This window comes from Salmo trutta, chromosome 6 (genome assembly GCF_901001165.1).
Source record: "Salmo trutta chromosome 6, fSalTru1.1, whole genome shotgun sequence".
Taxonomy (NCBI): domain Eukaryota; kingdom Metazoa; phylum Chordata; class Actinopteri; order Salmoniformes; family Salmonidae; genus Salmo; species Salmo trutta.
The window spans coordinates 26004468-26029960 of NC_042962.1; the positions used below are offsets into that span (position 1 = coordinate 26004468).

Below are 25493 nucleotides of genomic sequence, written 5' to 3' on the forward strand. Positions count from 1 at the left end.
AGGCAAGGGAGGAGGGGCCCCAGAGACATCACTGCTCAGCACTAAGTCACCACAGCCCAAACTGAGGTCCTCTGAGCCCCCAAAGCCCCAACAACAACAGCACAGTAAACACATGGAGAGACAAGGCCTGACGTGTGAGAAGGTATCAGGAACTGTTTACTGATTCCCATCAAACGAGCGAAAGAAACATAATCAAAGGGTGAACGCCATGAAGGCGCCTCACTTTTGTCTGGTCTGCTTGGAGGAGGAGATCGAGATAGACATCACGGTGCTGTTGCAATCACCGAATCCCTTGAGATTACGCCAATGAGGTCCACTGTAAATCCACTCCTCTAATGTTAACCGGTTTGTTTCCAAAATGGCACACTATTCCCTTTATCGTGCACTACTTTTGACTAGAGTCCTATGGGTAGTGCACTGTAGAGAGTGTACTATATAGAGAACAGGGTGCAATTTGGACTGACACATTGTTTGTCCTCTGGGGCTGCCATAGTGGCCTTACTGTAAATGGACCTATTTATAACTCCACAGTGAATTTGGATATTAAAATGGTGTAGAAATGGGAAAGTTGTTACCTCTATAACTCTTTTCAGCTATCTGAAAGAAAGAAAGAAAGAAGTCAATGTAACACCTTCACATTTTCTCAGATTTGTCTTACTTTATGACTGAGGTCTTACTTTATGACTGAGATTTGACTCCATGAATCTGTTTAAGGAATTCAGGAGCATTTCCCCCCTAATTTCTCTGTCTCCATTTACCGACCGCCTTCACAGATAGACAGTGGCCGCGTCCCAAATGGCACCCTATTCCCTACACAGTGCCCTACTCTTGACCGAACCCGTAGGGGCCCTGGTCAAAAGTAGTGCGCTTAGGGTGCCATTTGAGACGGTGTGCTCATTCAATGCAGCTGGAACCAGCAGATGAACCGAGCCGTGAGAACATTGCATTGGAGGGAGGAAAATATCAGCTCCCGTAAAAGAGTGTGATTAGGTCTTTGGGTTATCTGTGGGTTGTTATGAGAGCACAGCCCTGTCCACTCGTTCAGTGACTCCCTTACTCCCTCCTTCCTCTCCCTCTTTCCTCCTTCGCTATGGAAGGTGCAGCTTCACGCAGGCATCGAGACAGATCCTCAGACGCTAGACCCCTACAGTAAAATAGAGGGAAGTCCAAAATGTAAAGGCATTGTTATCCTTGCGCGCTTGTACCCTGGTGGAGACAGAGTGACAGATTTATTTCATTACCCCGTCTCGAGTGACCTTGGCTGGGGCTTAAACTCTGTGCGCCCCTCCAGTTTCACTATTCAGAGCTGCACTCTCCAAGTCGCAGCAGCAGCAGAGGCATTTTGGGGACCCAAAGGGCTGTCAACATGAGCCCAAACACAAAGACCGCTCCGTTGCTATGAGGAGAGGGATTGTCTGAAAGTCATATTCTCCCAGTCTCAATGGTGAGTGCTTTATTTAGTCTTTCTCTCTTAGAAATGATGGGATTATTAAAAAAAAATCTCTGATGGAGTCCCATTTGTCCTCGGCAAGGAGATTTGAATACAATGTACTATTAGGGTTGTCATGGCAATGGCCACGCTCTGTGTGTGTGTGTGTGTGTGTGTGTCAGTTGCCATGCAGCGGTTTGTTTGTTATTCTCCTGTAAAATGTTGGAATACCATGGAGCTGCTAGCTGTCCCTGACATTACAGAAAACACACAGACCAACGGTATCTGTGTTGATTGGTGATGTACTCACCGTGTTTACATCGTTGGGTAGGTATCTTGAGTCATATTTCAAACAGCTACCCGGACGTAAATCCTCTGTTTCTGGACTATTTGTCCTATCCAGCTCCTGGACTTTAAGGACATAATACATCATCTCTCTCTCTCTCTCTTACTTTCTGTGTCCAGCTGAACTCTGCCGGGGTCTGAGGGGCTTTTCCCATGCTCTCCTTTCCTCTATCGTAGTTAAATCCACAGCCTCGCCACATATCTCTCTCTAGCTCTCTCGTTCTCTCTGTGTATGGACAAGTCGTGGCACGCACCGGTAGCTAATGTGCCATCATAACAGGTGGATATGATTCACCCCCCACCTCCTCTGCTCTGTGTGAATGAAAGGTTGTCTGGTAGCCAGTACGGGTGATGATGTGTAATCACTGTGGACACTGGAGAGGTTCAGCTGCACTCCTTAAACACTCACCGCCACTCCGCTCATTAGCCCTGGAGCATGATGCTAATGCACCTAGAAAGAGGTGGAGAGGTAGAGAGCAGGGGGGAGAGAGAGAGAAGAGAGGAGAAGGAGTGGAGAGGGAGGGAGGGGGAGATGAGGGAGGTGGGAAGAGAGAGCGAGAGGGAAAGGAGGGAGAGAGAAAAAGAGGAGAGGAGAGAGACACCTCCCCCAGTGAAATTGCCCAAAATGGGCATTCTCACAGTGGGCCAGTCTCTTGTTTTGGCATTCGACTGGCAAAATATCAATATGACTGGTAATAGGCGGATTGAGTTGCAGCCTGCAGCGTGCGTATTTCAATCCAGTCTTTTATGAAAGTGATTATTTTCATAAGGAACAATACATTATGAAATGATCAGTGCTGCTGTGCTCGTTTGCTTATCCTTTCCCCTCTCATTGCGTTACGCTTTCAGAGAAACACAGGTTGCGTCTCGAATGGAACCTTTTTCCCTTTATAGTGCACTACTTTTGACCAGGGCCCATAGGGTTCTGGTCAAAACTGGTGCACTATATAGGAAATAGGGTGCCATTTGGGACGTATCCACAGGTTGCCCACATCCAGACCCCGTCGTCCTAGGGGGCACAAATCCAATTTCACACTCGCCACTGCCACCAGATTATTTATGCATTGGGGATTCACCTTAGGGGAAGTGCAGGTGTGTTTATTCCCCAAAGACAGGGCAACACACGGAAATGCAATCTCTCTCTCTCACACACACACACACACACATACACACACACAAGCTTCTCCAGAGGTGAAAATAATTTGTGTGTGCGCACAGCTCGCGCGTGTGGGCCCTCCTTTCATTTATCAAGGTACTATCACTTCTGTCACTCCCAAAGACTACCCGTGGAAGTTAGAATACGGTCTAGTGATATATAGCTCAGTGCACTACACGCCCTACTGATCAATGTTTAATGACCCATGATTGGTTTTACTGACCAGCCTAGGCAGTGAGTGCAGCGTACTGCATTTCATACATAGCCAGCATTCAAGGGCCAAATACACAATGACCACTCTGTACATTAATGGTCTAATCCAACCTTGATTGATGTTACTTTTCCATGGCTAAGTATTTATGCCTGTCGTGGTGAATATTTCTTATTGTTGTCAGAGGGGGAGTTTTTTTCGATACTTGTTGAGTTCTTTCCTGTTTGTGACCTGACTGGGAATTGTAAACACCATCTTGTCTGTCCTGGTCTGTCACTGGCTGTATTTTTCTCTCTATTTCTGTCTCTCTGTCTGTCCTCTCTCCCTCTCTTTCTTTCTTTATTTCTCTCTCTCTCTCTCTCTCTCTCTCTCTCTCTCTCTCTCTCTCTCTCTCTCTCTCTCTCTCTCAATGGATAGCCCCTCACCTGGCTATGTAATCAATCTCTCTCTCTCTCTTTCTCTCTCTCTCTCGCTTTCTTTCTCTCTCTCTTCCCCTCTCTTTCCCTCTCTCTCTTTCTCTCTCTCTCTCGCTCTCTCTTCTTTCTCTCTCTCTCTGTCTCTCTCTCTGTCTCTCTCTCTCTCTCTCCCCCCTATGTCCTCACCTAATCACATCACTATCTGACCGTGCTTCCTGACCGCGGTGCAGTATCTTAGTCTGTCTCTCTGGTCTGGTTGTGTTTCCACAGAGAACCATGAGCACCGTGAAGGAGGAGCCGGACCACATGATACCATGAAGAGAAGCCTGCAGGTCCTGCGCCGCCAGCTGCTGAGTGAGTAGACATGGCTGGCTCCTCATAACTGAGATAGGATACAGTCAGATCACATACGGCGCATTACTGACGTGACATAACTACAGTTCAGTACGAACAGCACAGCTAAGCTACGGGCTTACTGTACATTAGCCAAACGTGTTAAACTGCACATTAGCTACAGGTAAGGACACGGTAGAATAGAGTCCAGTAAGACAGAAAACAGCTAAAGTGAGGGCACAATAACAGTGCTGATAACAGCTACAAGAAAAGGACCCTCAAAACACAGTCTCAGCCGATTCCAGGTAGACAGAGAACAGGTATTGTACTTGCAGTGTGTTACCCATCCATATCTACCTCTGTGTTTCATAATCATATCATACAGTATATGCTGTTTAACATTGTAAGAATATTAGCAGGGCCAGGGGGGGGAAGTGGTGTGATTGTCTGGCAGGTGTCCAGAGCAGAATGTGGAACACGGGGTCAGGCTGAACCACTGACATTACCACAGGCTGTTAGTGGAGCACGTTGCTCATCTCTACTATGATATGATTCACCCTGTGCCCCATGGCCCAGAACAGAGCAGCACGGTTAAAGGCCGGGCCCGACTAATCTAACTCATTCACATCACACAGCAGATACATGAAGGTTGTTCGACTGCTCAAGGAGGCCTCCTGTAGGATGTGCTGTTGTGTACTCAAGAACGGATGGTCCAGTCAAAGTGTTCCAAATGCTGTACTATGATCTCCAGTGGTGCTGGGTTGAGAAGAGGGCACCGCCACGGAAGTAATGGAACCTTTGGAAAGGAAACCATTTCTTAGCATTCTCTGGCTCAGAAATGTAGGATCTGTGAAATCATAGAGATGATCATTTTTTTCATATTGCAGTTTGTTTTTGGTACCGTGTGGTTCTTCGTACCAAATGATCTGTCGCCTCTTTTTGAGAGGTTTCATCAGTTTCCTGTGGAACCCAACATTGACGGTCCAGGTGATATTTTTCACTTAGATGTGCTGTGTGAGTCACAGCTGTGGCCTGCCTCTCCCCAGACTCTTCACACGCAACTCACTGCATCCTAAATGTCACCCTATTGCCTATATATTGCACTACCCTGTTCAAAAGTACTACACTATATAGGGAATAGGGTGCTATTTGGGGGGTAGCCTAGGTACCTTGTTCTTGTGTCTAGACAGAGAAGCCCACCAGAGACTCCTGCTGCCTTTCTGTAGAACAGACTATTCTCATTTCTCATTCTGGCATGTACCTGCCAGCGGCGGCGTGTAGCCTAGCGGTTAGAGAGGCGAGCTACTGTAGAAACTGGAGGGTTGCCAGTTCGAATCCTGGATCTGGAGGGGTCTGCTGGTATCAAATCCTAGATGCCATTGCCTGCCATTGTGTCCTTGAGCAAGGCACTTAACCCCCCACAACAATTGCTCCATGGGTGCCCAGTGTGGGAGCCCCCTCTCTAACCTGTGTATGCGTGTCTTTCAGATAAGGTACAAGTCAAATTTAGGTTGGACAAATACAATTTTTATATAAACCAGAGTTTGGGTCAATTTCAGCTGAATTGAACAATGCTCATTGAGAATTCTTGGGAGTTCATTTTTGTTCATTTTATGAGTTGGCCTATAGCGTTGGTTTTGGAGAGGGGTTTCAGAGAGAACGGAGAAGTGGGATGATATCATGATATTATCACACTGTACTCCCATTTCCTTTGGTTCCAGTCCTCCTTTCCTGTGGCGTTCCTCTGTTCTCTCTCTCTTCCCTTCCATGTCTGTCTGGCTCAACATGGTTGTCTGTACAGGCCTACCTGAAGCTACAGAAAACTGCCTGTTTGTTTTCAGAAAACGTTTGTTTTGCCCTCTGTCCTCAATCCAATTCCTTCCAAGTACGGCAATTCCTTCCATCTCCTTGACTCAAGTGCAAATTACATTGTGACTTCAGCTCGTAAAATGCTTATCTGTGAGAGTGTTTAGAGTGATTTGCAAGCTATGAGAAATCTCCCTAATCTGAGTTGCAGGGCCTCGCCTTTTGGTTAGGTTCTATTGTGGCACTAGATTGTGCTTGTAATAATGTCATAACACCACAGTAATATCTTGAATAACTTATACATTATGTGTGAGCGGTACAGTGCTGTCGGTCTACTTTATTGCATTGTTTTTCTCAGCCTTCGTGACTCAATGTTCTCCCCAGAGCCCGAATAACTTCCTAGTTTATGTCTTTCCTTCCTGTTTGAACCGACCGGACCTGGCCCTGTGGCCCAGTTGCTGTTATAGCCCCCAGTCAACCGGGCAACTACTGTCCTACTAAATGAATACCCCAGTAAACATCAGAGGGCCTTTCTATCCTCCTTGTCTCTCATTCCTCAGTTCTCTGACAGCGTGGATATGGGATCTGGGATAAACATGTCCGTGTTGTAAAAAAGGGGGGGGAGGGGGGGTAACCTAATCTGACAAGCTTTACAGAACATTCAAACAGGAAGACATTATCCCACTGTGTGATAGGATGAGTCCCAACTGGCACCCTATTCCCTATATAGTGTACTAGTTTTTGACCAGGGCCTATGGCTCTGGTCAAAAGCAGTGCACTAAGTAGGGAATAAGGTACTATTTGGAACGGTGCCAGAGCTCACGTCTGTGCCGCCCTAACCCATCTCCCTCCCCCTCCCCCCAGTCCCAGCGGTCCACAGGATGTGCCCCATCTATCCCTCAGCCCCCTGGGATAACCACTCTCCCCCCATAGATTGGCAGGCGGGCCGGGCACACCCAACCAGCAGACCAGTGGAATTTGTCTGTTTACGCCACTTTTAAAGATGCACTCTCTTTACACCTCTGACCGACAGTTTGTTTCATTCCCGACTGAAAACAATTGTTGTTCAAGACTAGTTCCTAACTTGAACACAGAGTTCATTTAGGTTGATCGCACGTAGCTGCTAGAAATAAGTATGTTTGAATAAATGTATTGAACTTAAAGGAGAGATGCTGTTTACATTTTTATTTGTATTATTTGGCCCTCATCCCATTGTATCTCCCCCGGACCCATACTGGGGATTCAACTGGAAAACGAATGGAAAACCAGTCCCTTGTTTTGATGAGTCGAAATGTTTTTCTTATCCAGAGTGACGAATACCAATACAACCTCCTCACCAATCAACTGTCAGATCACATACTGTACTGTAGGTGACGTCAGTAACACCTATTGACCACTGCAGCTAGGTCACAATTGGAATAGCATGGGACAGGCTTGATAATCAAATCCCACCGCAGGGCTGACTGGGGATAAGGGGCTTTTTGCGCCCCTGCTGTGAAGAATGTCATCAGTTTGATCTGTTGATCTGGTCTGTTCAGATAGCATGTTAAAGAAGAGGTTAAATGCACAGGCTCTTCTCAACAAATCACATCGTCGAAAGGAGCCCGACGTCTACTTTCGTTCGGCTCCGTCAAGCTTTCTTTACAAATATGAGCTGAGTGTTTGTGTGTTTTTTATTTAACCCTTATTTTACCTGGTAAGTTGACTGATAACACATTCTCATTTACAGCAGCAACCTGGGGAATAGCTACAAGGGAGAGGAATGACCAATTGTAAGCTGGGAATGATTAAGTGACCGTGATGGTATAGGGCCAGATTGGGAATTTAGCCAGGACGCCGGGGTTAACACCCCTACTCTTACCATAAGTGCCATGGGATCTTTAGTGACCACAGAGAGTCAGGACACCAATTTAACTTCCCATCCAAAAGACGACACCGTACACAGGGCAATGTCCCCAATCACTGCCCTGGGCATTGGGATGACCGACCAGGACCAACCCTGCTTAGCTTCAGAAGCAAGCCAGCAGTGGTATGCTGCTGGCTGTGTTTGTGTGCGTGCATGTGTAGTTTGAATTTTGTGAGATTCGAGATGGAAGCTTATTGGTATTCTGATCGATGCTGTAGAGACAACCCTCCTACCTCCCGTGTGTACTCACAGAGGATCCCATGGACTTAGCATCCGCGGCGCACCATATTAGCAATTAGTATAAACAAGCCTTAACACAGTCCATAGGGGACTGGGCGGTGAGGGCATCCTTAATCGCTAACTGCTATGCATCAGTGCCCACAGTGTTTACAACACAATATCAACCCATGCATGTTTAGCCTATACACCAGCAGCTAATGATGTGATAATATCTGCACCTGTGGCATCACAGTGAAGGATGTGTGTGTTAAGCTTGGAGAAGTTGCTCCTTAGACACTGATCTTAGGTCAGTTTAGTGATTTGACCTACTAGTGGTGAAGGTGAGGATTTGGGGAGGGTAAACTGTGCTGTGATCTGTGATCTGTGCCTATTTGGAGGTAGGCTTACTGTACAGTTTAGAAATAGCGCTTGCAGAACAGCCTCCGGGGATTGAATGTTGTCGATGGAGGATGCTGCGTATTATAGGACCTATTTTGGGGAATGTCAGATTTCCTGGGATTTGCTAAATGAAACGCTGTGACTGACCGACCGACTACTGATGACGCAGCACAACTGGGCTGAGACTCCTGCCACATAGGCAGATTGGAGATTTCTCCTTCAGAGAGCGAGAGAGAAAGTTAGAGAGAGAGAGAGAGAGTCTCTCTCAGGATTGATCACATAGCCAGGCGAGGGATATCCACTGATCTGTTCTCCACTACACACACTAAGTGGATTCTCTTCTATGATTGATTAGCCTGGTCTGGTGGATATAGGATGCAGTAGTGTAGGCTACATCTCACACTATTATCCCTCTACACCGGTTTGTACACTCTTAGAAAAAAAGGGTTATTTGGGCTGTCCCCATAGGAGAAGCCTTTTTGGCTCTAAGTAGAACTCTTTTGGGTTCCACATCGAACCCTCTGTGGAAAGGGTTTTACATGGAATCCAAAAGTGTTCTACCTGGAACCAAAAAGGGTTCTTCAAAGGGTTCTGCTATGGGGGACAGCCGGGAAAAAAACATTTTAGGTTCTAGATAGCACCTTTTTTTTTTAAAGAGTGTTGGCTTGGTAGCTCGAGTAAAGACTGACCAATGAGGATGTGGCTGAATGTTGAGGATTTGATCATTTTCTCCATTAGGATGCATTCATTTCACTAGGCCTCAAACTCAATAACATCCAATGCCCCATCTTGCCATCTTGGCTTTCTAGGCCCTTGACTCTAATACTGAATGATGGAACGGGGACAGAGAGATGGGGACAAGGCTATTGGATCAAGTGCACAAGACGCAGCAGCCAGCCCTATGATTTATTAATGTTCCATTTCCCTCCATCTCATCAATGGAGGACCTATACATGAATATCACTAGCTTCTTATGCAAGTTTACTGCATAAATTGCCCATCCCCATGATAAATCTCTGGACTGGGTTAAAGGAAATAGGTTTTTGGTTAATATCACTGACATAAATCAGAATGTAATTTTAACAGTCATATTTACCTTGTCCTCGTTTTTTCTAGCAGGCTGTAGCTTGTGATAGTGGCGTTAGCTGGCCACTTCCCACACCTGGAGACGGAGGGCCGATGGTGTTGAGGTCTTTCACGGAAATGTACTAGCAACCTTAAAGAGGGTCAAGTACCTCTGTGTCCTTTGTCTCGTGTTGGATGGAGTCAAGATCGAGGACGATATGTCCTCCACTGTAAAGAGGAGGATCCCATCAGCTTTCAATAGGCCTACTATATTTATTTCTCAAATGTCCTTATATTAAGCACATTGCTTATCTTTACAACAGGAGTATAGCCTACCTGGCTGGCATGACAATGAACCACAGGACATTGTCATGCTGGAGGGTCATGTCAGGATGAGCCTGCAGGAAGGGTACCACATGAGGGAGGAGGATGTCTTCCCTGTAACGCACAGCGTTGAGATTGCCTGCAATGACAACAAGCTCAGTCCGATGATGCTGTGACACACCGCCCCAGACCATGACGGACCCTCCACCTCCAAATCGATCCCGCTCCAGAGTACAGGCCTCGGTGTAACGCTCACTCCTTCGACGATAAACGAGAATCCGACCAGCACCCCTGGTGAGACAAAACCGTGACTCGTCAGTGAAGAGAAGTTTTTGCCAGTCCTGTCTGGTCCAGCGATGGTGGTTTTGTGCCCATAGGTGACGTTGTTGCCGGTGAAGTCTGGTGAGGACCTGCTTTCCTCTGAAACAGTCATTCGTCTCCTCAGCCACCTTACATTTTACATGTACAGTTGAAGTCGGAAGTTTACATACACCTTAGCCAAATACATTTAACTCAGTTTTTCACAATTCCTGACATTTAATCCTAGTAAAAATTCCCTGTCTTAGGTCAGTTAGGATCACCACTTTATTATAAGAATGTGAAATTTCAGAATAATAGTAGAGAGAATGATTTATTTCAGCTTTTATTTCTTTCATCACATTCCCAGTGGATCAGAAGTTTACATACACTCAATTAGTATTTGGTAGCATTGCCTTTCAATTGTTTAACTTGGGTCAAATGTTTCGGTTAGCCTTCCACAAGCTTCCCACAATAAGTTGGGTGAATTTTGGCCCATTCCTCCTGACAGAGCTGGTGTAACTGAGTCAGGTTTGTAGGCCTCCTTGCTCGCACACGCTTTTTCAGTTCTGCACACAAATTTTCTATAGGATTGAGGTCAGGGCTTTGTGATGGCCACTCCAATACCTTGACTTTGTTGTCTTTAAGCCATTTTGCCACAACTTTGGAAGTATGCTTGGGGTCATTGTCCATTTGGAAGACCCAAGCTTTAACTTCCTGACTGATGTCTTGAGATGTTGCTTCAATATATCCACATAGTTTTCCATCCTCATGATGCCATCTATTTTGTGAAGTGCACCAGTCCCTCCTGCAGCAAAGCACCCCCACAACATGATGTTGCCACCCCCGTGCTTCACGGTTGGGATGGTGTTCTTCGGCTTGCAAGCCTCCACCTTTTTCCTCCAAAGATAACGATGGTCATTATGGCCAAACAGTTCTATTTTTGTTTTATCAGACCAGAGGACATTTCACCAAAAAGTACGATCTTTGTCCCCATGTGCAGTTGCAAACCATAGTCTGGCTTTTTTATGGTGGTTTTGGAGCAGTGGCTTCTTCCTTGCTGAGCGGCCGTTCAGGTTATGTCGATATAGGACTCGTTTTACTGTGGGTATAGATACTTTTGTACCTGTTTCCTCCAGCATCTTTACAAGGTCCTTTGCTGTTGTTCTGGGATTGATTTGCACTTTTCGCACCAAAATACGTTCATCACTGGTAGACAGAACGTGTCTCCTTCCTGAGCGGTATGACGGCTCTGTGGTCCTATGGTGTTTATACTTGCATACTATTGTTTGTAAAGATGAACGTGGTACCTTCAGGCGTTTGGAAATTGCTCCTAAGGATGAACCAGACTTGTGGAGGTCTACAATTCTTTTCTGAGGTCTTGGCTGATTTCTTTTGATTTTCCCATGATGTCAAGCAAAGAGGCACTGAGTTTGAAGGTAGGCCTTGAAATACATCCACAGGTACACCTCCAATTGACTCAAATGATGTGAATTAGCCTATAAGAAGCTTCTAAAGCCATGACATAATTTTCTGGAATTTTCCAAGCTGTTTAAAGGCACAGACAACTTAGTGTATGTAAACTTCTGACCCACTTGAATTGTGATACAGTGAGTTATAAGTGAAATAATCTGTCTGTAAACAATTGTTGGAAAAATGACTTGTGTCATGCACAAAATAGATGTCCTAACCGACTTGCCAAAACTATAGTTCGTTAACAAGACATTTGTGGAGTGGTTGAAAAACGAGTTTTAATGACTCCAACCGAAGTGTATGTAAACTTCCGACTTCAACTGTAAACCAAATCCTCAATAACTCAATGAAATCTATCTAGTAACCATTCCCAAACCATCTGTGCCAATGCAATCTCTTTGTGGACAAGTCCAGACTAGCTTGAGGATCTCAACCAAACAGAGGGATGAGGAAAGAGTAGACAATAGACAATTTCCTCTGGAATTTTGGAACAAAGGAGCTGTTTTACACACACACGCACACACACACACACACACAAAAACACACATGATATATTGCCTGAACATGTCTTTGTCCCACACCAGTTGGCTCTCTTTCCCTGACCACTGTTGCTTCAGCCTCATCCATCAACCACCACACACATCCACCACTATTCTCCCTCTCATCTTCTCCTCAGCTACCTCCTTTGCGTCTCCTCCTCCCTCTCTTTCTCATGTTCCCATCTTAACTCAGCCCGCTCAATAATAGATGTTAATAAAATCCTGTTCACTCTTCTTGGCCTCTCGATCATCTCACTGGTTCATTTACTCCCAGTTCATTTCCTCTCACTGTACCACAGTGGAGAGAGCCAGGTTCTCCGTCTGTGTTTGTCCTGCTTACTCATTCACTTCATCAGCCAGCCAGAGGAGCTCTGTGACAAATTACATGGCTCAATCCGCCACACCCAGCTCAACCCACTGCCGCATACAAACACACACATTAGTGGTACACACACATATCAGTAAATAGAAACACACACACACACACACACACACACACACACACACACACACACACACACACAAAACCACTCGACAGAAACAGTATTTACATTTTAGTCATTTAGCAGACTTATCCAGAGTGACTTACACTTAGTGCATTCATCTTAAGACAACCACATATCTCAGTCATAGTAAGTACACTTTTCCTCAATAATGTAGCTATCAGAAAAGTCAGAGCTGGGGGGGAGGGGCAAGGTGCAAGTGTTGGTTCAGGATTTTCTTTTTTGGGGGGGTGGGGCAAGGTGCAAGTGTTGGTTCAGGATTTTTTTTTGGGGGGGGCAAGGTGCAAGTGTTGGTTCAGGATTTTTTTTTTGGGGGGGGGGGGCAAGGTGCAAGTGTTGGTTCAGGATTTTTTTTGGGGGGGGGGCAAGGTGAGGAGGGGGATTTATTTCAGATACTCTTTGAAGAGGTAGTGTTTCAGGTCTTTTCGGAAGGGCAGGGTCTTTGCTGTCCTATCTTCAGGGGGAAGCTGGTTCCACCATTGGGGTGCCAGGACTGAGAAGAGCTGGGACTGGGCTGAGCGGGAGCTGCCCTCCCGTGGGGTTGGGAGGACCTAGAGACCAGAGGTGGCAGAGCGGAGTGCTCGGTTTGGGGTGCCATCCCACATGCTTGGGGAGCTGTTTTATTCCATTCTGTATTGTAATGTACTGCTGTTTGTATTAGGTTCATGCCTCACCGTACCGCCTTCCATGACATAAACAGCACCATACTTTACACATGCTGCGTCCACTCTCTTAGAGGGCATTGGAGGCCAGCAGTTTAGTTGACCACGGCTGAGTCCCAATTGACACCGTCATCCTTACATAGTGCACTGGGACCTGGTCAAAAGTAGAGCACTATATAGGGAATATATTGCCATTTGGGATGCGGCCTAGGACACTTAGTCACAGTCTTCACAGGGCAGCTTTAGAAACAGGACATGGGTTATGAGTGGTGAAGGGCTCTCCCAGATATAACTGGAGGTCCATCGTAGTTGTCCTTAGTATTCACTAACCTTCAGCCCTGTGTGCAGTCAGAAGTAGGCACACTCACATTTACCTTACTGTACGGAAGAGACCCAAAATTCAATTCAATTCAATAGATCTTTATTGTCTGAGAAGGGAAATTCACACTGAAATAGAAGAGGGAGGGAGAGTTGGAGTTTGAGATTATGGAGAATCAATACCATTTTATACCTCTGATTCAGAGGGGTTGGGTTAAATGCGGAAGACACATTTCAGTTGAAGGCATTCAGTTGTACAACTGACGAGGTATCCCCCTTTCCCGTCTGTGTTTTTGTGTGTGTGTGTGAATGCATTTGTGTGCACGTGCTTCTCAAGATTAGATGTATTTCAATTGATTGATTAACTCAACCACACATACTGTAGCCTTCCACACAAGTAATCTAGACACTTCTCAAAATATTGACTATTCCTCAGGCTGACAAGGAACATCATGCAACATGTTTTGATGTTACCAAACTTAAAAGGTGTTTTGCCTCCTTTAATATTTTAGATATGCTGCTCAATAAAACATGATGATCAGCAAGTTCCCGGATGAATATTAATGAGTATGTTTATTGCAGATGAGGAGGAGCACATCAGGGCTGTGTGTGTGTGTGTGTGTGTGTGTGTGTGTGTGTGTGTGTGTGTGTGTGTGTGTGTGTGTGTGTGTGTGTGTGTGTGTGTGTGTGTGTGTGTGCGCGTGTGTGTTTGCATGCTTGTGTGTGTTTGCGTGTTTTTGTGTGTTTGTGTGTTTTTGCGTGTGTGTGTTTGCGTGTGTGTGTTTGCATGCGTGTGTGTGTTTGCGTGTGTGTGTTTGCGTGCGTGCGTGCGTGCGTGCGCACCACTTTGTTGCCAGTGGAGCAGCAGCTCATGTATTATTCAGACTTTTCTGACTGACCGGGCCGGGTTGCCAGGTTGTGTTGTGACAGGGGGGTTAGATCCTGATTGAGGGTGTGATTGAGGCCAAACCACAGCATGGCAAACAGTGTCGCTATCACACTCACACTCTATTGGCCTGTAGTACAATGCTTTAGTCTATAGCAGTAACAGAGTAGCATAAGCTGTCTACTAACAGCCTCCCACCATCAACATTATAGTTATCAACTCTACTCTGTGTGGACGGAACTTTAGCTATATGTCACAGAAAAACATGCACAGTATAATGTATTATGTTTGTGCGTGTTGGAGGATTGAATACAGCAACAAAGGGCTGGGGAGACCGGGGGTCAACATACCACCATCAGAAATCAACAATGGGTCTAAATATGAGGTTACAAATCCTAGGGTGAGTTGGGCTATTTCTGAGAGAGTATATGGTCTCCCTGCCTTGCGACCGTCTCTCTTGAGAGCACCAGTCATAAATCAAACTATCCTGTCTTTGTTATCTCCCGGTTATGGGTCTGGAGTGTCTGGAATGGGCTCCTCTCTGCATTAGGGACGTGACAGGCTTGGTAAATAGAAGGTAGAGGAAAGAGGACCCTCTCATACAGTACCCTGCGAACCGGAGAAGCTTTGATAGCGGCTGTGTCCCAAATGGCAGCCTATTCCCTATGTGGTGCATAATTCTTTTGACCAGAGCCCTGTGGGCCCTGATCAAAAGAAGTGCACTATATAGGGAATAGGGTGCCATTTGGGACGCACGTTAAGATAACGTTTAAACGGCCTATGCTTCCAGGCCTTTGCATGGTATTGGATCACATAATGGACTGAAGGAAACGAGTGTATAGGGATATGTGATGCTGAGTATTGGTATATGATGGAGTTAAGAGGGGTTACTATTCTATCAGTACAGTGTTTGAGATTGTGGACGTGTGCTGGTACCCTCATAATACTATTCTTTCTCATAATACTATTCTTTCTCATAATACTATTCTTTCTCTTAATGCTATTCTTTCTCATAATACTATTCTTTCTCATAATACTATTCTTTCTCATAATGCTATTCTTTCTCTTAATGCTATTCTTTCTCATAGTACTATTCTTTCTCATAATACTATTCTTTCTCATAATACTATTCTTTCTCATAGTACTATTCCTTCTCTTAATACTATTCTTTCTCATAATACTATTCTTTCTCATAATACTATTCTTTCTCATAGTACTATTCTTTCTCATAGTACTATTCTTTCTCATAGTACTATTCTTTCTCTTAATGCTATTCTTTCTCATAATACTATTATTTCTCATAATACTATTCTTTCTCTTAATACTATTCTTTCTCATAATACTATTCTTTCTCATAATACTATTCTTTCTCATAGTACTATTCTTTCTCATAATACTATTCTTTCTCATAGTACTATTCTTTCTCATAATACTATTCTTTCCCATAGTACTATTCTTTCTCTTAATGCTATTCTTTCTCATAATACTATTCTTTCTCATAATACTATTCTTTCTCTTAATACTATTCTTTCTCATAATACTATTCTTTCTCATAATACTATTCTTTCTCATAGTACTATTCTTTCTCATAATACTATTCTTTCTCATAATGCTATTCTTTCTCCTTGATCATACTTATCTTCTTTTATTTATTTCTATATTTTATTTTCTCCATCTGTACATACAGTATTACAGTATATGTAGTAGTTTTCCCACCTCTCCCTGGCTCTGTCGCCCATCTCTTCACTCCCCACGTTTGGAAAACGGAAACTTGGTTTCCATAGTTACCGAGGCAGCACCATGGTGATACGATAGCTTCAACACCTGGGTCATATGGGTAGCATTGAGAATCTGTGTGTGTGTGCGTGTGTGCGTGTGTGTGTGTGTGTGTGTGTGTGTGTGTGTGTGTGTGTGTGTGTGTGTGTGTGTGTGTGTGAGACTGATTGTGTGGGTTGGTGGTGTGTTTCCAAAGCGTAGAGAAGCCAGGCACCCCAGCTGCTTTCCTGTGTGTGAGTTGTCCGACCTAAGGTGAGGCACATCTAAAGGTGTAGCAGCTCAGTGAGACTAAGAATAAGGCTAAGAATCGGACTAATACTAAGAGTAAGGACAGAATAAATAGCCTTTCGTAGACAATAGTCGTAACTGACTTGTAGAACAGAATCACGAGGAATGAAGATACTATTTGGAAGAACTGCAAAATGTGTGTCTTAATGACTGTAGGTCTAACACTGTTCTGTCTGTCTTTTCAGCTCCTTTAACATCCTCTCTTTTTCTTCTCTCTCTTTCACTTTCTCCCCAACACTCCTCAATACACACAGAGTTTTTCATCTATACTCTTAGAAATAAAATAGTTAAAAAAGGGTTCTTCGGGACTCCAGGGTGGCGCAGCGGTCTAAGGCACTGCATCGCCGTGCTTGAGGCGTCACTACAGACCTGGGTTAGATCCCTGGCTGTGTCACAGCCAGCCGTGACCGGGAGACCCACGAGGCGGCACACAATTGGCCCAGCGTCGTTCTGGGTTAGGGGAGGGTTTGGCCGGCCGGGATTTCCTTGTCCCATCGCGCTCTAGCGACTCCTTGTGGCAGGCCGGGCGCCTGCAAGCTGACTTTGGGCTTCCGGGTTAAGCGAGCAGTGTGTCAAGAAGCAGTGCGGCTTGGCAGGGTCGTGTTTCGGAGGACGCATGGCTCTCGACATTCGCCTCTCCTGAGTCTGTAGGGGAGTTGCAGCTATGGGACAAGATTGGAACTACGAATTGGATACCACGAATTTGGGGAGAAAAAGGGGTAAAAGTACCCAAAAAAAAGGTTATTTGGCTGTTCCCACAGGAGAACCCTTTTTGGCTCCAGGTAGAACCCTTTTTGGTTCCAGGTTAAACCCTTTTGGGTTCCATGTCGAACCCTCTGTGGAAAGAGTTCTATATGGAACCCAAAATGGTTCTACCTGGAACCAAATAGGGTTCTTCAAAGGGTTATACTGTGGGGACAGCCGAAGAACACTTTCAGGTTCTAGATAGATCCTCTTTTCTACAAGTTTATGTTTCATTCTCTTTTGTCTCTTTCATATCAGTCCTTTCTTCCTTCCCGCTAACCACTGGGTAGCCTTTGAAAGACAAGCTATGATGAAATATCTTATTATTCTTCTCATGTAAAACAACGGCTTTGCTAGCTAGCGCTTTGGTGCTACCGCCTGCCTGCCTTTGTGCTAACTAACGCAGTATTCACCAGTGGTGAGCGTAGAACTAACCCCCCCCCCCCCCGGCCGGTATTGATGTGTTCACAATATCCATGTTTGACTGTGTCAATAAGACAAGGTGGGAAAGGAGCAGAGGGAAATGAATGAGCTCCCGCCAGTCTCCTCTGAGTTTTTTTCTCTCTCTCCCTCCCTCCCTCCCTCCCTCCCTCCCTCCCTCCCTCCCTCCCTCCCTCCCTCCCTCCCTCCCTCCCTCCCTCGTAGATAATGTAACAGTGTGACATGGTTCTCCCCTAGGTAGCTTCTAATAGCTAGTTGCTATGTTGCCTTCCTATGGGTCCTGGCTGGTTAGAGTGAAGCTGTCGGGTTTTTGAACATATGAAAACATCAGAGGCTTTTTGATTCTTTGTCTGTCATCCATCTTTCTCTCGCTGCAGACCTCTCAGATGTGGCTTAGCGTCACCTCAGAATCAACACAATAACTGCTGCGTCTTGCATTTGATGTGTGTGTGGCAAGCTCAGTCATGCTGGCACAATTAGGGCAAGTTTCTCGACAGACAAGAGGTGGCACTAGTCCTCAACCTGTCTGCCACACACACACACACACAGACGCACAGGCATGCACACAGACTCGACACAAACACGCATACAGACACACACGAACACACACACACTGACACAAACACACACACTGACACAAACACACACACACACACACAGCATTATGAGGTTAATAAAGCAATCTAGTTAAACCAGGCGAGTGACAAACACAGTGCAGGCAGTTGATTAAGGCGTGATGAGTTTTAATGGATGCAAGACAGGTTGTAAGATTCCTCCCTGACTCATAAACAGCCTATTGCAGCTCCTCGGCCTCAGCGTTTGTGCCTCAATATGCTAAGCAGGGAACCTCGGGAGAAATGGTAGACAGACCTGCACACACACACTCAGACACACACACACACACTCAGACACACACACTCAGACATGCATACTTGCACGCACACACACATTCTTTCTAATAATTCTCCCTCCCTCTCTCTCACACTGTCTTTCTCCCTCTCTCCCTCCATCTCTATAGGTGTCCTAGTGATCCTGTCTGTGCCAGTGGGCCTGGTGTCTTCTACCCAGGAGCTGTACCCCAGCCGGCCCCCCCAGGACCCTGTCTCCATGGCAGCGCCCCACAGCAGCCCCCCTAACCCGCTCTCGGCCCTGGCCCCCCCAGACTGGCAGCAGGAGGGCTCCAGCAGCGGGGACTCGTGGTCCCCACAGGGAGGGGCAATGCCCACGGGCATCATACAGCCCACCGCATCCCACAGCTCTTGGGGCTGGCATCTAAACCACAACACCAGCCTGGCACACATTGTAACGCCACCCAGTAGAGACAGCCTCATTCAAGCTGCAGCTACTGTCAGTCCTAACACTGTGAGCTCTGTGAGAGTAAACCAAGACGCTGGGCTTAGCTCTGTCAGCCCCAGCCCAGTCAAGCAGTCCCACTCCCCCAGCTCTAGTGCTCTCAACCCGGGCCACAGCTCCAGTTCTCTCAGTGCAGATCAGGGCCTCATGCCCAACTCGTTCAGTGTAAATAAAGCCCGTAGCCCAGATACTGTCAGTGTTAACCAGGGCAACAGCCCTCCTAGCCCTACCAGCTCTGGTGGCCCGCATAGTGAGGTGGCTTCAGACTCTGGGTCTGCCCTGGCTCCTCCTGTGCCCAGCCCACTCACAGAGAGAGGGCATACTCTTGACCCGGAGCTTGGTGGTCTCCCGTCCCCCACACACACGCAGGCCCACCTGGAGGGGAATGACGAGGCGGCCACAGAACCCAGTCAGCAGGACTTCACCACTGAGCTGCAGCCTTCCTCCCTCTCCTCCTCTTCCTCAGTGGATGCTGCTCTAGATCAGACCCTCAGGGAGCATGTTGAAGCCACGCCCGAGCTGTCCCGACCCCACGCCATCACCCTATGGGGGGTGCACCTCATGGTCAACGAAAGGCCCACCAGGGAGCTCAAAACAGAGGGGACTGCCTCTCCAAAAGAGAGCCCACCAGACAAGCCCCCCTCCCCGGCCCCCACCTCTCCATCTCCCCCCTCCCTGACCCATGCCAGTCTGGCACCAAAGTCCAGCCCTGTCTCCACCAATGGTACCATAACCAATGACACCACAGCCCAGGAGACTGGCAGCGGCGGGGGCCCCTCTCTCCTCCCTCAGGGTACAACAACAGACGATGCCCCCCTTGGCCCACAAAGCCCACTTGGCAATGGCACTTTTCATAACGGCAGTGTGGAGGGCAGCCCTAGCAAGAACCCCTCCTCCCAGTGGAACAGCTCGTCCCCTACGGAGCCACCCTCCACGGCCAGCGAGAACTTTTTGAACCGCCTGGTCCCCGCCACCACCAGGGACCCCTGGGGTCCAGGCAACGGCTCTGGCCCCGCTATGGACTCACCGCTGTCCCGCGCCACCATCTGCCTGAGCAAGATGGACATCATGTGGATCGTGTTGGCCATCAGTGTGCCTGTGACCTCATGCTGTGAGTATCAAATAGCAGCCTGACGAAGTCTCTGGTGACAAGAGGTTAGAGAAGTTGTGTTTGTGTCAGTAGGAGGCTAACCAACACTTTTCGGCAGCTGAAATCACTTTCATACCGACCACCGTATCCACTGAAACACTGTGATACATAATGAAAGACCTTGGATTGATGTATTAGAGGTTATATGTACTGACTCCCCCCCCCTCTCTCCCTCCCCCTCCAGCTGTCCTGCTGACTGTGTGCTGCATGAGGAGGAAGAAGAAGTCTTCAAGCCAGGAGAACAACCTGAGCTACTGGAACAATGCCATCACCATGGACTACTTCAACAGACATGCGGTGGAGCTGCCTCGGGAGATCACGTCCCTAGACAACGCTGAGGTACGTCTATTCCTGATGTCACTGACAATCTTATTATAAAGCTCAAAGAGGAATTCCTGTAGGAAATGAGAAATGTTTCTCTTCAGTGGAAGGGCCTGTATGTAAGTTACAGCCCCCCCCAATCTGGCACTCAATTGCTCTACAGGGGATGTATTATATAGAGTGAAAGGGGCCGATATGTATGGTTGCTGTGAAGCCTGGACTCAGCGTGGTATAATTGACATTTGGTCAAATTGACATAATCTGTGTGATGGCATAGACTAGAGTTAAGAAATAAGGGATTTTCTGAATATACAGCCGATGTTTTTACAGGCATTACAAATGTGGGCTCCTCCAATCCTCCAAGTTCCTCAACTAGATGTTCTTCAGAATTCACTAATGATACAAAACATGTCAATAAGTGAGCAGTGTTGTTGCCAAGTAGCTAGAGTGCTTTAGTAGATGTGAGGTCAACATATTGGTTACAGTGGACTATATATGTGGACTATATATGTGGACTATATATGTGGACTATATATGTGGACTATATATGTGGACTATAGTGCCCTCTGCTGTAAGATTACAGCCAAAACTTCAATTCATCATTTTGGGGTAATTTTAGACCGTTAGCTTATCCTTTGCATAGTTCAGGGATGGGCAACTGGGTGGGCGGTGCTTAGGGCGCACAAAACACTGTATGTGTGGGTATAGATGTGGGTAGCAGACCCGCAAGCCACTGCGGCCCCTCTTGATGATTACAGATTTTTTTGTGGCCCCCATCAAAGTTGCTTATCCCTGGTGTAGTCCATCGTATTTCAATTCACTCTACGGACATATTTTTGTCGCTATGAAATCAGCATGTCTCACCGGCTCTCCGCATCATTTCTCATCTGCATACTGACCACACCTCTATTTCTGATTTGTCCTCTCTTTTTGGTCACCCCGTCGCTCTCTCTCCATCAATGCCTCCTCCCGTGGTGCAGGAGGGGAATGCCGAGGTTGGAACGTGTTTAGGGTGTCCGTGGTGACACACAGGTGTTGTGTTGCGTCCCTATTTTATTCCTTCCACTGTAGCGCTGCCTCATCCCTCCCTCCATCTTTGTCTTTCCTTGTAATTCCCCTAAAGTGCCTCTAGCTTTGCTGATGCTGTTACAATAGAGATGAATCGTGAATTGATTTATCTATATGGCTGTTACTGTCAATATCTATTTTTGCCAAATAGCCTTTTTCCAGTGCAACCTAGTGTATCCTCCTTACAATAGTTCAAGTACTATATACAGTGATGTGTTGATGTTAGGGTTTGGGGTATTGCCAGCTAGAATGTACCTCTTCCCGTCCCCTCTCTTTCTGTAAGGCTCGTTCTTCTGAATCACTCTGTTTTTTTTCTGCTTTTTCTCCCCCACGTCTCCTGCTCCTGTTCTGTCTTTTTAGCTGAGTCACTGCCACCATTTCTCTGTCTCCCTCTCCCTCCCTCTACTAACTCTCCTCTGTCTCTCTCCCCCTCTCCCACTCCTCCCTCTCCCACTCCTCCCTCCCTCCCTTTGCTGTGTTGCTGTGTTCTGAGTCTCCCCTTCCTTCTTTACTTATTTTCTGTTGTGTAGCCTGTTCAACTCCCCTCCCTCGTTCCCTCCTTTTTTGTCTCTCTGTGTTCTTTCTGCTAGCTTAATCAGTCAGCCATCTTTTGTCCTCATCTTTCTACTACATACGATTCAGACCCCAAGCCCAGAGAATTGTTTGTGTCTCCTAAGTCACAAAACACTCTGTCCTGAATCTCACTAGCCTTTGTGTGTTGTGTGTTTTGTATGTGCGTGCATGCATGTGTGCCTGCGTGTGTGCGTGTCTGTGTGCGTGTGTTTCAGGAGCAGGAGACGTGCCTACCTCCTAATGGAGACTACAGCGACAGTGGGGTGGTGCTGGTTAACCCTTTCTGCCAGGAGACCCTGTTCATCAACAGAGAGAAGGCCTGTGACATCTAGAGCGGACATATGCTGGTCTGGTGGCCATGTCCTGATACCACCAGTACAAGACTGTCAAAAATAAAAGTCTGACTTTCAAAATAAATGTCCCCCGCCCTTTTCTCCCTGTTGTTGTCATTTTTATACATGTAGTTAACTTCAGAGACCCCCACTTTATACTGTATATTATGAATACATAAACGAGACTAAGAGAAGAGCTAAAAACAGACACTATTTACTATGAGGGTTTGCCTGCATATTTTTCTGATGTACATTTTCTACAAAAGCTTAATTGTGATAATGGTTTTTATGTCTTTATAATCTACGGAGTATGTGTGATTTGCGTTTTGTTACAGTGGCTTGATGGTGAGAGCATTGTGGACGTGGCCACTTGAATTCTGCTTCAGAGAAAATATATTATGTAAGAACGTTATGTTTAATTTTCTTAAAAATCAAACCCAAAATACTTACTGAAAAGCCTGTTGAACTTGAATTCTGTACCTACGTACTTGAGGGGATACGGAGGTTTAGGGCAAGGTTTGTGAGGCCAGGTTTTAGTAGAGAGTGCCCAAAGGGTATAGCGTTGTATCTGAATAGACCAAATGGACTTTCCCCCTCGCGTGTCACCAGCCTCTCTTGTTGAGGGACCACGTACATGTCTTAACTCCCTTTGTCAAGCTGTGTGTGTGTGTGTGTGTGTGTGTGTGTGTGTGTGTGTGTGTGTGTGTGTGTGTGTGTGTGTGTGTGTGTATGTGTGTGTGTGTGTGTGTGTGTGTGTGTGGCGGTGTATGAAGTGTGTGTGTGCCTGTCTGTCTGTGTGTATCTCTCTGTCTGTTTGTCTGTATGGATTTGTGTTATGGAGTGGGTTCTGGTTTTGGCAGTCAATGATGTTTGTTTAACGTTAGCCCTCTCTAACCTTAATATTTTGAGACCAAACATATCATAATCTCCCTCCATAAGTACAGTATTTGTCCATGAGAGTAAATTGTGTTTATTACTGTAATGTACAGATATTGAATGATATTTGATTTAATTTCTGGATGTAAAAATAAAAAATGCCGTAGAAATCATGACCAATGAAAATGCTGAGATAATATTTTATCCTGAATATTTACTGTGAGCACATACAGTGGCAGAGTTTAATCAAACATACATATTTTGTTTCATTATCAAATCGATTTGTGTATCATGCTTTACTTTTGCTTTGTCACATGTTTGTAGTTGCTAAATGCTGCCTTTTGTTACTGCCTCTGCTTGTCACATTGTGAAATGCTGATCTGTTAAATCATACTACCCTGTGTTTGAAAGTTTTGTTGAATTATCGTTATGTTGAATGTGTTATCAATCTATTGGATATACACTGAGTATACCAAACATTAGGAACACCTTCCTAATATTAAGGTACACCCCTCCCCACTTTGCCCTCAGAAGACACTCAATTCGTCGGGGCATGGACTCTACAAGGTGTCAAAAGTGTTCCACAGGGATGATGGCCCATGTTGACTCCAAAGCTTCCCACAGCTGTATCAAGTTGGCTGGATGTCGTCTGGTTGGTGGACCATTCTTGATACACACAGGAAACTGTTGAGTGTGGAAAAACCCAGCAGTGTTGCAGTTCTTGATACAAACTGGTGCGCTTGGCCCCTACTACCAAACCCTGTTCAAAGGCACTTACATTTTTGTCCTGCCCATTCACCATCTGAATGACACGCATACACAATCCATGTCTTAATTGTCTCAAGGCTTAAAAATCATTCTTTAACCTGTTTCCTCCCCTTCATCTACACTGATTGAAGTAAATTTAACAAGTGACATCAGTAAGGGATCATAGCTTTCACCTGGATACACCTGGCCAGTCTATGTTATGGAAAGAGCAGGAGTTCATAATGTTTTGTATACTCAGTGTTGCTGCAACGGGCATGAGGTGCATACCAGATAATGGGTATTTTGCTAAATGTAGAATGGAGAGGAGGGGCAGTATCTTGTGTCCAGCGTCATGTATTTTTTGTATCGTAACATACACTGTCATTTTTACTGCTGAGCAATAAAAGAGAAAAGCTTTGAACCTTCTCTGTGTCTTACTGACTATTCATCTATTTTACTTCTTCCACTCATCCATGAAGACTGTTTTAGTTGCATATTAATTGCATAGTAACTGCATAGTACTGAGAAATTGTGGCACTGCCAATTGGTATTTTATACGATCAACCTTCTACGCTACACAAGGCTATCTTAATTTTAATTGTCCATTAACTAAAAAATGAGAGAAGAATCATTACCACTTGCTGCAGACAGATGGGTAAGAAGACAGATGTACATTAAACCTCTGGGACAAAGCAATGTGTCAGTGCCTTGCTGACCCCAGCTAAACCATTGACTAGAATGTTCTCTGTTCATCTCTGCTGGATCTGGCTAGTGGCCATTCTATACATGGCCTCACTGTCATTGGATAAAGCCTACACTTTGCTAATTCTTAACTAGAGAGCTTCACTACTTGGGGTGCATTGATGACCTACCGCTTTCTCCTATCACTAATAAATACGCTAATATTCAGTGTAATTTGTTGTCATTGTTTGACTATTATGTAAGAGGTTTCAACTACCCTAAGATGGGAGCATGTAGGCCCTTTACACAAAATATACTGGTGGGCCTGGACGTGTGTTGGGTCATTGTTCTGCCCAATAGTCATAGTAGACCTGGGCTCTATGGACAGCCCAGTCCCATGCTAAGCCCATTGTTTCACACGGTGGCATCACGCCTGTGGAAAGCACACAATATATAAAGTGAAGACTATCATTGAATGGAGAGAAGGAATAAGTATGTTTTCATCAAAGGTCGCATCCAGGCTCCCACAATATTTCTACTGTAAAGACTTGGAATGCTGGCTTTGAGAAAACAAGTAAACTCATTAATAAAATAAAGATTTGTTTAAGTGCTGCTCTCTGGTTCCATGATCAACTGGTCAATGATCAGTACCATCAATTGATCAGTGAGGACCACACGACTAACAGTAGACCTCATGGTGTGGTGTCAGATTACTACCAGGCTACTGTGATAGGGCGATAAAAAAGACATGCAATTTCATTGGTTAAAGGGGTTTTTATTTGCAGTTCATTGGTTCTTCAGCATGTCCATTATGTTTCTGTTCATGTTCATCCGGGGCATCCTAGAAAGTATGTAT

At 45.7% G+C, this 25493-nt stretch overlaps 1 protein-coding gene across 2 annotated transcripts in view; it reads left to right on the forward strand.

The window, feature by feature from the left end:
- Positions 1 to 23383, forward strand: part of tmem108 (transmembrane protein 108) — a 65806-nt gene extending 42423 nt beyond the window's left edge. The window contains exons 1-5 of one of the 2 annotated variants that reach the window (XM_029755918.1): positions 880 to 1444; positions 3828 to 3911; positions 18555 to 20000; positions 20224 to 20378; positions 22217 to 23383. In XM_029755918.1, the coding sequence (XP_029611778.1) occupies positions 3872 to 3911; positions 18555 to 20000; positions 20224 to 20378; positions 22217 to 22333 (1758 nt within the window). In that variant the 5' untranslated portion in view covers positions 880 to 1444; positions 3828 to 3871 and the 3' untranslated portion in view covers positions 22334 to 23383. Of the gene's footprint in view, positions 1 to 879; positions 1445 to 3827; positions 3912 to 18554; positions 20001 to 20223; positions 20379 to 22216 lie in introns of those variants that run through there. The other variant, XM_029755919.1, reaches the window with a different exon arrangement.
- Positions 23384 to 25493: the final 2110 nt, after the last annotated feature.